Genomic DNA, 13,216 nt, shown 5'->3' with positions numbered 1-13,216 from the left:
ATATCAGATGTTCATTGCCAGATGAAAGGGGGTCTAGGGGCAAGCATGATACAAAAAGTCAGTTTACAGTTTATCGGAAAAGCAACAAATAGAGAAAGGGAAACAAAACTTTCCTTAATAGTTGCATTCATTTATTTTGAACTAAAATTACATCATTTACAGCAGATCAAACTAATTCCAGGGAGAAGTAGGGGCTTGGCAGACTGTAATGCTTATGGCATGGCATCGTAGGAAACTAGTGTCTTTTTAAAGAAAGCAAACACCTGTAAACTCCTTAATCTTTCATTACCTAAGGGATGGGTTACCTTTAACAGAGCCTGACTAAACCGTCTCATCACATTTAGGTACATTTCATGAGTCTTTGGATCTCTCTGCTGAGTGTCTTGGTCTTCACATTCCACTATTACATACCTTTAACACAAAAACAATCTTGGTTAGGTTGTCCTTCTGAGATACAAGTCACTTACCTGTGCAATAGTACAGCCGTGTAATAAAGATCTGCAATTACAGCAAAACTAATTTGTACTTGATTCAGGGCAAAACCTCAACCTTCAGGAAAGACCACCCTGGGTCTTTCCACTGATATACGGACTACTTGAAACACTTGAGATTTACTTTCACTTAAGACATGAGTGATAGCACTTAACCAGGGCAGGTACGGACGCGTATCTCAGACGCACACCTCTGCCTCATTGCATATCCATCTACACTAATAATTTGTTCTACCACTCATTGACAGGAGTGTTCTACCATTCTCACTGCTCTATTACCCATTCCTAATCTGAGGGCTACAAAATGGCAATTCAAACAACCTCCTGAATCCCCATTCCTGCCTCCCCTGCCCAATGCATTGTCACTGCAGGTTCCAGCAGTAATTGGGGAGGATCACAGAGCATGGCTTTGCAAAGAAGTTACTGTTCATTTTTAAAAGGACTACCAGACTAGAGGCCTCAGCCAAAGAAGAGAACAGCATTTTATGATCATTTATGATCTGATGCCTTATTTTGGTAAATTATGTGTGGTTCTTACTCTAATTGCCCTTATTTCATATGCAGCATAGAAATGTAATCTCACTTATACATGATAAAGTAAAGCCAACCAAAACAGGCAGTTTGTCAATTATCCCCCTTCTATCCTCTGGGACACAGTATAGCACAATACATACAACTGTGCATATTCTAGGCAGGGCTATTTAATATCCAACTGAATACATTACGATTTCTAATGCTTGGTTTGGATTAAGTCAAGTGACTGTACAAACGTAGTGAATCTAAGCAGTCTTCACAGACGTTATGGACTAATTCCACCCACGCTGTGACAGTTACCTTTCTGTTTACTTTATGGTGGTGCCCCAGGACTGGAGCTCCAACATGTTAGGCACTATACAGGCTCAATGGAATACCTCCTCTGACGCCATTAAGTGTTTTGAGGTGCATGAGCAGAATATTTGTGTTACCAATTGGATAACTGGGTTTTTAAATACTGTGAGAGCCAATAGCAAGTTTGATGAGTGCTGATAAGAATGTTGATTACAAATTAAACCAAATGAATAAATCTGAGAGCAGAGCTACCTACACTTGTCCTAATATTAAGTCGAGCTGATTTTATGCTCTGCTTAACAATTATGTTTCTACCTGTCTTATGCAACATATACTTTGTTTCTATTTCAGATCACTGAAACTGGTTATATGCTGGGACAACTACTGTCAAGTCAGTGCTTAGTTTGTAATGAAAGAGGTGCCAGGGTTCAAGCAATTTTTTTACATTCATAACTGATACAGCAAGCCCAGAGGTGCCGGGGCTGTGAACTACCAAGCCTAGCGGTGTCAGGGCTCAACCCCAGCAAGCCCTGGCACAAATTAAGCACTGTGTCAGGCACCCCAAAGAGAAATAAATTAATTTAAACAGCATGGGAGATGAAAGGAGGTGACAACGAGCCGATTCAAAAATGGAGCTACAATTCCATTCCCAAGACAAAACTATATGAAAGTTGACAAAGGTGCACATGGACATGAAGGACAATGTGCAGAGGATTGTATGACCTAGCTACATTTCTAGATCGAAAGGCATGTTTCGAGTAGATAGAGATTAATATCTAAATTTGGTAGCCATAGAAGAACTAATCAAAACTGTCTCTTTTCAACGGAGAAAATTAACTGCAGGAAACTGCACAATCCATCAGATAATCTGCTGTCGCGGGCTGTCTCTTCAAATTGATTCAAGAGCTCGCTACATCAAACGAATTTTCTATCAAGCTTGTGTGCTATACATCTTTCTAAATTAATTTACAAATTCATAACAAAATTTGAAATACATTCAGTATCCAGATAAATACCTGGGTTTCAAAAGGGCTATAATCTTAATAAATCCTATAGCTAACCAGAAGCCATTTCCAAAGCTCTCTTACTCTTGCAGCAGTGATTGCTAGTGGGATAGCCTTTTTAAGGCTACAAATTTAGATCTTACTACAGAGGAAATGAAGTCTGACAGCTTCTCGCGTGTATTTTCAAAGCTTATGTACTCAACAAGCAAAGGGCAAAAGGGAAAATGCAAAGAAATTCATTAAAATGTGCCTTTATCTCATCTTTCTTTGCAAAGGGAAGTACTACATGGTATCTCTAACTTCTTGAGAGGCAGGCTCAAAGACCTGATATCATATGCCTCAGTAGATCAGTAGATGATGCATGCACAAGAAATAGTTTTAGTCATCTATGCACAAAAGTGAAAAAGTACAGGAATGACTCTAGCGTCACAGTAATATGACTGTGATGCCTGAGTTTCAAGGATTACTGAATTTTTCTATTGATTGTTTTAAGCTCATGCTGCGTCTGGTTAGATGAAAAACGTAACTGATCAGCAGCCAAAAGGATTTACGGCTATGCCAGATCAAACTGCAGCTGTGACATTTGGATTTTGTCACTGAGAAATTGAGATGTCTGAAAGGAAAAGAAAGAATAAATTAGCTGATCTTGCGGTCAGAAGGCAAGAGTGTTTTGAGAGAGCTTGACAGTCTGTTGACTGAATGAGTTAGGAAAAAGAAAGTTTGTTCCAAGTTTCAGAATGCAATGTACTTGTATTCTCCAGTGATACAAACTGCATACAATCTTGTATGTATGAAAAGATTTGGGGTTTTATGTAATTGGCAAAACGCAAAAGCTTCAGTAATGACTGTGAAATGAACCACACATGTAAGCAAGTGAAGCTAGACTAAGTTATTTCTATTTAAATAAATAAGAATGTTTGACCGGACCAAATATTTAATGTCTATTTCCAGTGATCACACTTGTAGTTCCTCACCATCACAAAAGGAGTCCATTATATTTCTAGTTGAAACAAACAATCCAGGCTATGACAAAGACAAAGAGTGTGCTGTCACGCTCACCATGTGTTGTAGTAAATCATGCTTCCGTTTGATTTATATTTTTAAATGTAAATATTGTATGCAAGAGGGAAGACAAGGATATATTTTGCGAAGATGGACTTACAACTGGAAGCACTGTCAGAATAAGTCAAAATTTTGGCACACCATTTTGGACAGTATATTTTAATTCACCCCTTTCATTTCCAACTATTATGTTCTATTCACAGCATATTAGTATTAGTTACAGCATACTTCTGATAACCATTTTCAATCAATGACATACAGAATTATAAAACCGGGGGTACATTCTCAGTGCAGTGATTTAAGTGCAAAACAATCATCTGGACAAGGTGTCAACTCTAGGTCATTCCTAAGGTGGGGAAAGACAAAAAATCATAACAATCCAAAACTGAATTACATTTTTTTCTTCCAATTGAAAGACACTTGTAGACCATAAAGTGAGAATTTAAAATTTTATTTTGATCACTGCATTAATGCAAATATAATGCGCTCACTTTAACATGTAAGCATATGTCTCTAGATATTGTATAAAGCTAGTGACTGCCATCCTTATACTAGTTACCCTATGTAACTGCACACTGTGTAATCCTCATCCCTTCTTTTGTGTATTTTAACACATTATTGCATTTCAAATATAGAAATTATTAAGTTCCACAGGGCAAAGACTATCTTTTATTCTATGTCTGTATAGCTCCTTGCACAATTGGACCCTGATCTCAAATTTGGGGACCCTAATACAAATAATACAAAGTAAGTTTTGACATACCAGTATAAGTAGTTAGCCAGTGTGGAATTCTTGCAGGCTCGGGATATCAAGAAAGTGCAAAGGTCTTGCTGGAATAGATTAAAAAGAGTAAAAAAGTTATACAGTACAACCTCAAAGCTACGAACACCAGAGTTACAGACTGATCAGTCAACTGCACATCATGTGAAACCAGAAATAACCAATCAGGAAGCAGGAGAGACCTCCCCCCCCAAAAACAAAACACAAACCCCAAGTACTTTACTGTGTCTGTATTGTATCTTAAAGGTAGGCACATCTGGGCTTCCCGTCCACATCCCACCCACGGGGCAGCCACTTACAGCTAGGAAGTGAAGACACAGGCGCTGCCAGCCCAGGCAGATGGAACCAGCAGAACAGGAGCAGCACTGGGTTCGGTGCCACTTTCACCGCTCCCCCTCCCCCAGCCAGGATGGGGAGGGGCTGTTTTCACCTCTCCTGCCCCATCCGGGAGCAGGACAAGCTGTTTTCACCCTCCCTCCCCCAGCCGGGAGAGGGAGGGAATTGAAAAAACTCAGTCCAACCCAGGGAAAGAAGCTGCCTGCAAGGAAACTGCCAGGGCTGAGGAGGGAGCTTCTGCTAGAGCAGGGGTGGGCAAACTTTTGGTTGAGGGTCACATCTAAGTATGAAAATTGTATGGCGGCCCATGAATGCTCATGAAATTGAGTGTTGTGGTGCAGGAGGGGGTGAGGGATCCAGCTGGGGTTGTGGATTCTGGGGTGCAGGAGGATGGGACCAAGGGGTTCGGCGAGTGGGAGTGGGATCAGGGCTGGGGCAGGGGATTGGGGCGCTGGAGGGGGTTAGGCAGGCTCCAGGCAGCGCTTACCTCAAGCAGCTCCCAGAAACAGCAGCATGTCCCTCTTCCGACTCCTAAACAGAAGCATGGATAGGTGGCTCTGTGCGCTGCCCTGTCCTCAGGCGCCGTCCCTGCAACTCCCACTGGCCGTGATTTCTGGCCAATGGGAGTTGCGGGGGCAGTTTGCAGAGTCCCATATGCCCCTATGCCTAGGAGCTGGAGGGGAGATATGCTGCTGCTTCTGGGAGCCACGCAGAACCATGGCATATGTGGACTGGGACAAGCCCCAGACCCCACTCCCCGGCAGGAGCTCGAGGGCCGGATTACAACGTCTGAAGGGGCAGATGCGGCCCCCACGCCATAGTCTGCCCACCCCTGTGCTAGAACCTGCTGGAGCAAGATCCTGAACTGTGCTTTGTTCATAGTTATGGACATTTCAGAGTTACGAACAACCTCCATTCCCAAAGTGCCCATAACTGTGAGGTTCTACTGTAAATGGTAACATACCATTCTACTATACAGAAACTACAGAAGCATGAGGATTGTAGACAGACATGAAACTACAGAGAAAACTGTTTCTCAAGAGTCACGAAAATAGCCTTTGGAGAAGCCTATTTGTTTGTTTGGTCAAAAAACTAAGCGTGACCTACCCCAAAATCAAAATTAAATAGGAAATTAACTTTTTTTTTTAATCACATTAAGTTATGTTATACAGAAATTAAATGTCCACTAACATTCATTACGTCTACCAATACATCAAAAGACAAAAGCACATAATGTTCTTTAATTATACATTTTGTGTGTAATTTTGCACATCTCCAGCCTTAGACCGGGAAATGCAAGAATCGGGTAATATGTATCTAACTATCGTATCTTGTTCACATTTTCTAGCATGACCACCACCTAAGTAGTGTCTGGTGACTCACTGTTGGAAGGTAGCTGATTACCCGCCTGGATGCAAAAGGTCAGAGCAGCTTGCTAGAGAGGACCAAAAGTCAGGGCTGAGCAGCCCTCAGATGAACTATGGCAGCAGTCAACCCCAAGAAAAGGCTTGGGCTGAATTTTGTCTTGCTTCGCTTGGGATTTATTTTGTGACTAGAACTAAACCCCAGGAAGTAAACTGCACGGACTTTGAGTGGAGCAAGGTAAATGCTCTCAGACCGATAACATACCAGACAGTTATACTGGCTTCAGTTCAGTCATCAGTTCATCTCCCTATCTTTATCCAACATCTACTACAAAGAGAAGGGCCAAATCTTCCACTGGTGTAAATTAGGATAGTAATGCTGAAATCAATGGAGTTAGGCCATTTATATCAGTTGAGGATCTGGTCCAGGAACGCAGTTTTTGATGTGTGCGCTATATAGATAAAAGATATGTATAAAAGAAATATATACACACTAATTAGAATATATGTAGGCACATTCAAGTTACCTTGAAAGTAATATTATATGCTCACTATGTTTTTCTACATTCATTTTTATCTTTACCAAAAGGTACTGATCTTTGTGCTTAACAGAAATATACATAAAGCAACATTAACCTATTCCTATTAGTGTGACTGTGTTCATAAACAACTTAGATATATCAGAGGGGTAGCCATGTTAGTCTGGATCTGTAAAAAGCAACCAAGACTCCTGTGGCATCTTATAGACTAACAGATGTATTGAAGCATGAGCTTTCGTGGGTGAATACATGCATCTTACGAGGGGGTATTCACCCACGAAAGCTTATGCTCCAATACGTCTGTTAGTCTATAAGATGTCACAGGACTCTTTGCTGCTTTCAACTTAGATACAAACGTTAAGAAAAAACATCAGTATTTTCTTAATAAAGTAATCTTTATATTTAGTTCACTTGAACATTTCTTCTTAACACATTTATATTCCCAGGGCAAGAGTAAAAACTAAAGTTTTGTCTTTTGGACTAGGTAACAATGTACTTTCAGGGAGAGTCAAACATGAACGTGCATCTGTATGGCACGATTTCGCTTACAGCATGGGGATGTGCATGGATCCAAAACTGAGAACCGCTTAATTTCTTTCTTCTGGTCATATTATTAACCATTTAGGATTCTCGCGAGTATGTTTACTAAATGGCGTCGCGCTGTCATTGATGGTTTCAATAGTGCATTGGTCTGCTAAACCCAAGGTTGTCAGGTCAATTCTTGAGGGGGCCATTTAGGGAATATGGGGCAAAAATCTGCCTGGGGATTGGTCCTACTTTGAGCAAGGGGTTGGACTAGATGCCCTCCTGAGGTCCCTTCCAACCCTGACACACTAGGATTCTATCATATCAAGTTCACTAAACTTGTTATATTTAGCTTATTAGTCAAATTCTATGCGATAAAGACCACTATAAAACAATGATTAGCTAGGAAGTATCCAACATGATAACTAACATGTTTTACTTACTTCAAGGTTTTCACTCTCTGCAGACTCCTTTGTTTTAGAAGTAGGAGGTGGGGAGGATACAGGAGGAAGGGGACTCGCTATGATCTGGGAACTGTAAAGTAAAGAAATAAAATGTGTTTTACAATTAGGATTTGAGATCACATTAACAGTACAAAAAATACTATGGTGTACATTCCATTTGCAATGGATATTAATTAGATTGTACTCCATTGTTGTTAGGTTTCCCAATTAGCCAAATAGGCTCAACAGCTAACAATAGTGGCAACATTAATTCCGCCAGAAAACCTAAACTTAGTTATAATGTGGTTGTAAAAAGAATTAAACATGAAAACTTCAAGCACATGAATGATCAGAGCCTGTTTCAAGAAAGATGGTGTAAGATGCTTCAATGGTGAAGCTCTCTCACTATGCCTATTAGGAGCCGGGCACATCATCAATATGGAGTCTTGATCAGCTCAGGTTTTTGCTTTGAGGGACTTCCTTTCAAAGCACTACAGGGCTGGCCTCAAATCAAATTCATGGCAATCTCACCAGAAGAGGCCAGATGCATTCTTCATGTTCCCAGTGCACTGAGAGATATTTGCAGGCAAATCTGATTTTAGTCTGCACCTGGTTTTAGTCTGAGGCAGTAGATTTTAGCCTTTCAGTGACACTGCTCTGCCACAGAGATTATTTGAAACCAGCGAAGCGGTCTGCCTTCCTTCCTCCTCTGGGGCTCTGAGAACACCCTCTCTCAAGAGTAGGATATCAAAAAGAATCACTGAATTTGAATGCTTAAGTGTCAAGTCAGTATTGAAATGACTACAAGGCACCTTAAGCAGAGACACTAAGTGCTATAGATAGATGTTTTTGAAAACTTTAAGTCATCTAACACTTCGGAGCTTAAGTTCCATTGTCAAAAGTGACTTGGGCACCTAAGTTCCTTTGGTGCTTTTGAAAATATAACTCCAAGATAACTAGGTTTAAGCATTTAACAACCTGAATTTGGCTGGAAGGGCAGGAACACTGTGAGGGATACTTGACCATGCTTTATATCAGTTCAGACAAAGATTGGAGCAGTAACTGGACAAGCACACCTGTGGTGACCTGCTTTGGCAACTACAGTCAAGATGGAACCAACTGGAAGATTTAATGTGCAAGATTTAAATTTAAGAGTTTTGTGCATGACTGCTGGAAATGGGACTCTCTCATGCTCCACTCAATACTACTGCTCTAAGGACTAAAGTATTTCAGGAGCTTAGGGAGTTCTGTCTCTCTCTACATAAGGAGTTGAAACACAGGAGTGAAAATCTTGGTGGATAATGTATATAAAGAATGGCTTTTTCTCTAGGGCAAATAGGTAGGGATCCCGGGCAACAGAGGTTGTCCTTCTGTGAAGAACTAAGAAAATATATGTGATGAATAATCACACAGTAATTTTCCTGTATTGCAGGGAAACAGGCATTCACAGGCCTCAGTACTTCCTTGCCTTCTATTTCTGTTTTCACAACAAATGGGTATCCAGGACCTTTGCAAACTTAAATTTTTAGACCAAGTATCATCACAACACAAAATTTTGTGCTAGACACCGTCAGATGACTGGGTTCTTGCCAGCCAGCCACATACATATTTTAAGCAAACCCAACCTATTTCCAAAAGAAACTTTCTATCAAAAATCACCCAGTTCAATGACTAGTTAGATTTAAAGTCAAAGAACCAAATAATTACTTTAATGTCTCAGGAATGGCACTATGAGACTTTCAACCAAAATAACCCCATAGCAGCCTCAGAGCTTTAAGTCTTCAACATGGTAGTGACTGGAAGCATCACGAAGGTCTCATAAATAAAGCAAGAGTAGCAACCTTGCAATATAAACTTAGTATATGCCAGTGACAAAACTGCAGCATGTCTGCAAGACAGAATCAGTATTTTACTGCTGATGCCAATATTCCTTGTTTCTTCCCTTCTCAAAGCAAAAGCACCTTACCTGTCTATTTCTGCAGCATTCGTTCCTGATGTTGCCATACTCTCGGACATCGAACCCTGACTGTCCCTCTTATTTGGCTCTAATCCATTCTTTATGTCATCAAAATTTTCATATTTCAAGGCCTGGACCAACTGCAACAGGTACATCAACAAATCCTTGGAAGGAGATAACAGAGGAAGAAAAAAAAGATGGTGAGAAATGAGCTGTTGGATGCTCAGCACTTCTGAGAATTACATCATTTACTCACAAACCTAAATCAGCGCTTAGTGATCAGAAAAGAAATGGAAGCAGGAACTGAGTAATGGCTAGTGGAGGGTAGAAAGGGTGGTCATGAATATAACTTGGCACACAGGAAGTTTCTATTTCTTGCACTGTTTTCATTATTAAAAAGCCATATTAGCAATGTAAATACACATCTCAGGGTGTATATTTCTGTTTTAGAGTGGCTAGTGTTAGTCTTCCTCATACCTTATTGTAATCAACTTCCATTATCCGTTTAATGTAGCCATGTTGGTCTTATTTAATGAAAATTGGTTAAACTATTCACTTTAATGTGTTTGACTTCCATCTGTAAAAGTTGGACAGAGCCTGAGATGTGGCTATCTAATGCTGCCTCTTCCCTTATGCACCATCATAAAAGCTAAAACCAACAAAGCAACAACAGTCCCTAGATTTGAATTCTTAAGACAAGGTTTTTAATTAATTACCACCTAAGGAATTTCCCCCCTCTGATGGTCTACCAGAACCTGTTTCGTGATCTTCAGTGCATGGTGCAAGGAATATCTTTTTGGTCAAGAATATTATGGGGGTATTATTGCGGGAGTCAGTCTTACTGTGGGTGAGGTGCTAACTAGGGGGCAATTAGTGTTCCCTATTGTGAGCTGGTCAGTTTTATGGGCTGCTTTAAGAAAACGTGTTATGCATCCAGCAGGCACAATCATGAGTGCATAAAATTCCCTATCATAAAAACAGGAGGCAGATGTAATATGAATATTAAAACCTAGATAAAAGATTAGATTCCATTAAGTTTCTACCACTTAATGCATGTTTTTACATGGGTTTTCAAAAAGAAATCCCCCTCTATCTCAAATGTTTTCTCTCATTTCTAGCTAACATAATATCTTTCTGTACCTTCTTCCTCAAAGGAATGCAATGTCAGGACATACCTGCTATTTACAAAACAGATTGCTAGAAGTACCTGGTTTACTATTCAACAATGGAGCAGTTAATTTTGAAGTGAACAGGTTAGCATCAAAACTGACCTTTTGGGTTGTGGGGAGAAAGTATGATTGTTTCAGTTTGCATGGCTGAAGACATCTAATACAGAGTATTGATTTGCTTTGTGAGGAGTTTTGCTTAATAAAGCTAGAAGTTTTATTCTCTCTAAAAATGGAAACATACATTAAACAGCTTCACAGTCAACCTTTTATTATCTTTCATAATTCCCTTCCTATAAAAGGTAATAAATATTTAGGTAGCAGCAAACATTATGGAAACTGTACATTTCTCCATGTACTACTTTAGGTCCTTTGATTTTCTCACAGGTGAAAGTAAAGTACACACACTGAACAATAGAGTCCTTTAATACCTCATCATCTGCCTGTTGCAACCTGGCAACAGCATACCGCCGCACAGTTGGATTGGTGAAATGAGATGACAACAGTTCCAGAGAATCTTCTACATCCATTGGCTTCCATTTCCCCAGTAACTCCAGTGCCTGCTTTGCCTCCTGAGGTAGGTCCCAGTTGACACATTTCAAGAACTTTGTCAAAGCCTAAACAAAGAAGATTATAAAAACTGATGATTCCTAAGCAATTAAAGAAATCAATGAACTGGAATATTTAAAGAGTTAGATATTTTAGTTTAAGTCAACACAAGACATATGGCCGGATTCTTACTGCAATTATAATAGCATAAACTGTGGAAACCCAATTGAAGTGAATGGCAATAATCTGGACAACTAAACTTGAGTGACCACACACCAGTGTGAATCAGATCTGTGTTCTATTCCCGGTTATGCTACTGACCTGCTGCATGATATTGACCAAGGCACTTAATCTCACTATGCATTATTGCCCCCACATCTATGAAGTGAGGTGATAATTCTCACCTACCTTGTGGGGGTGTTGTGAGGATTAATTCTTCAATTTTTGTAAGGTCCTCTGAAGTTAGATTAAAGAGCTACAGTGCAAGAGAATTACATCTTCTGTAGCAGCAATCTCAGGCCATGGCTACACTAGAGAGTTGCAGCGCTGGTGAGGGGGTTACAGCGCTGCAACTTAGGATGTGGCCACACTTGCAAAGCACGGCCAGCGCTGCAACTCCCTGGTTGCAGCGCTGGCTGTACACCCGGTCGAGCCTTGGGTGTAGGGATTCCAGCGCTGGTGATCCAGCGCTGGTCAGCAAGTGTGGACGCCCACCAGCACTTTTATTGACCTCCGGGGTATAAGGAGGTATCCCAGAATTCCTGTCCACAACAAACCGGAAGAAAGGGAGAGCTCGGAGTTCAGCCAAACTGCTTATTTAAAAAACAAACACAGCTCCTGTTTGCTGAGCGAGCGGAGGCAGGCAGGGGAATTACTTTGGAATGTTCACAGCTGTTTGCTTGAAGAGAGAAACAGCACGCTCACACGGCAGAGGGGGAGGGGGAAGTCCGTGTTGAGCAGTTGCTTATCTGGTCTGACGGGTATTTAGAATTACATAATTTGCATTTAGTGAATGAGAGAGGAGTGGGGGAAAGGAGTTAGAACTTTTAAAATGATTGAAGGTAGGCACTGTGTATCTTCCAGTCCTTAGAACTTGCAAGGCCGGCAGCTGAGAACAGTGTCAACTCCAAAAATCCAGTCTGTCTGTCTCCTCCACGCTCCCTGTCACATTCCACCCCACCCCCCTCTTTTGAAAAGCACGTTGCAGCCACTTGAATGCTGAGATAGCTGCCCACAATGCACCACTCCCAACAGCGCTGCAAGTGCTGCAAATGTGGCCACACTGCAGCGCTGGCCCTACACAGCTGTACGAACACAGCTGTAACTACCAGCGCTGCAAAACTGTAAGTGTAGACATGGCCTCAAATTCACAATTTATTCCTCTCAATTAACGCACTCTGGGCTTGGCCACACTCGAAACTCCAAAGCACTGCTGCCGGAGCGCTCCCATGGCAGCGCTTTGAAGTGCGAGTGTGGTCGCGGTGCCAGCGCTGGAAGAGAGCTCTCTCAGCGCTGCACGTACTCCACCTCCCTGTGGGGATTAGCTTGCAGTGCTGGGGCACTGTTTACACTGGTGCTTTGCAGCACTGTAACTTGCTGCACTCAGGGGTGTGTTTTTTCACACCCCTGAGAAAGAAAGTTGCAGCGCTGCAAAGCACCAGTGTAGCCAAGGCCTCAGTTATCACTAGAGACTATGAGGTTTACAAGCACACCAAAGGGGAAAATAAACCCTTAAAATCTGCATCAATCATGGGGGAGATTGTCAGGGGAAAAAGGGTCTTTGCAAGGTTTTACAGGTCTTATTGTTATGTTAAATAGACCTATCTTTCTGCTTGAATGAAAAAACAATTGTTTGCTTTTTTAATATATCAGTCTTACTGTTATCTAGAGTACTAAGAATTAGGGCTGTTGATTAATCGCAGCTAACTCACGCGATTAACTGAAAAAAAATCAATCATGATTAATCGCAGTGAAACAGAATACCAATTGAAACGTATTAAATATTTTTGGATGTTTTTCTATATTTTCAAATATATTGATTTCAATTGCAACACAGAATACAAAGTGTACAGTGCTCACTTTATATTACTTTTGATTACAAATATCTGCATTGTAAAAATGACAAACAAAAGAAATAGTATTTTTCAGTTCACACCATACAAGTACTGTAG

The 13,216-nt window shown here is 40.9% G+C and overlaps 1 protein-coding gene across 3 annotated transcripts in view; it reads right to left on the bottom strand.

Moving 5' to 3' along the window:
• The window catches only part of PIK3C3 (phosphatidylinositol 3-kinase catalytic subunit type 3), a 132,730-nt gene that overhangs the window by 77,258 nt on the left and 42,256 nt on the right, over nt 1–13,216 (bottom strand). For all 3 annotated transcript variants that reach the window (XR_007773106.1, XM_050943569.1, XM_050943570.1), the window contains 5 exons: nt 10,928–11,113; nt 9,340–9,494; nt 7,374–7,464; nt 4,149–4,216; nt 306–411 (listed from right to left, as the gene is read on the bottom strand). Coding sequence is in view for 2 of the 3 variants with exons in the window: in XM_050943569.1 (XP_050799526.1) it covers nt 306–411; nt 4,149–4,216; nt 7,374–7,464; nt 9,340–9,494; nt 10,928–11,113 (606 nt within the window). In the remaining variant the exon portion in view is untranslated. The remainder of the gene's footprint in view (nt 1–305; nt 412–4,148; nt 4,217–7,373; nt 7,465–9,339; nt 9,495–10,927; nt 11,114–13,216) is intronic.

The sequence above is a fragment of the Gopherus flavomarginatus genome, chromosome 3 (genome assembly GCF_025201925.1).
Source record: "Gopherus flavomarginatus isolate rGopFla2 chromosome 3, rGopFla2.mat.asm, whole genome shotgun sequence".
Lineage (NCBI taxonomy): Eukaryota > Metazoa > Chordata > Testudines > Testudinidae > Gopherus > Gopherus flavomarginatus.
The sequence above is the reverse complement of the archived record's forward strand: the minus strand, read 5'-3'. Positions and strand labels throughout refer to the sequence as shown.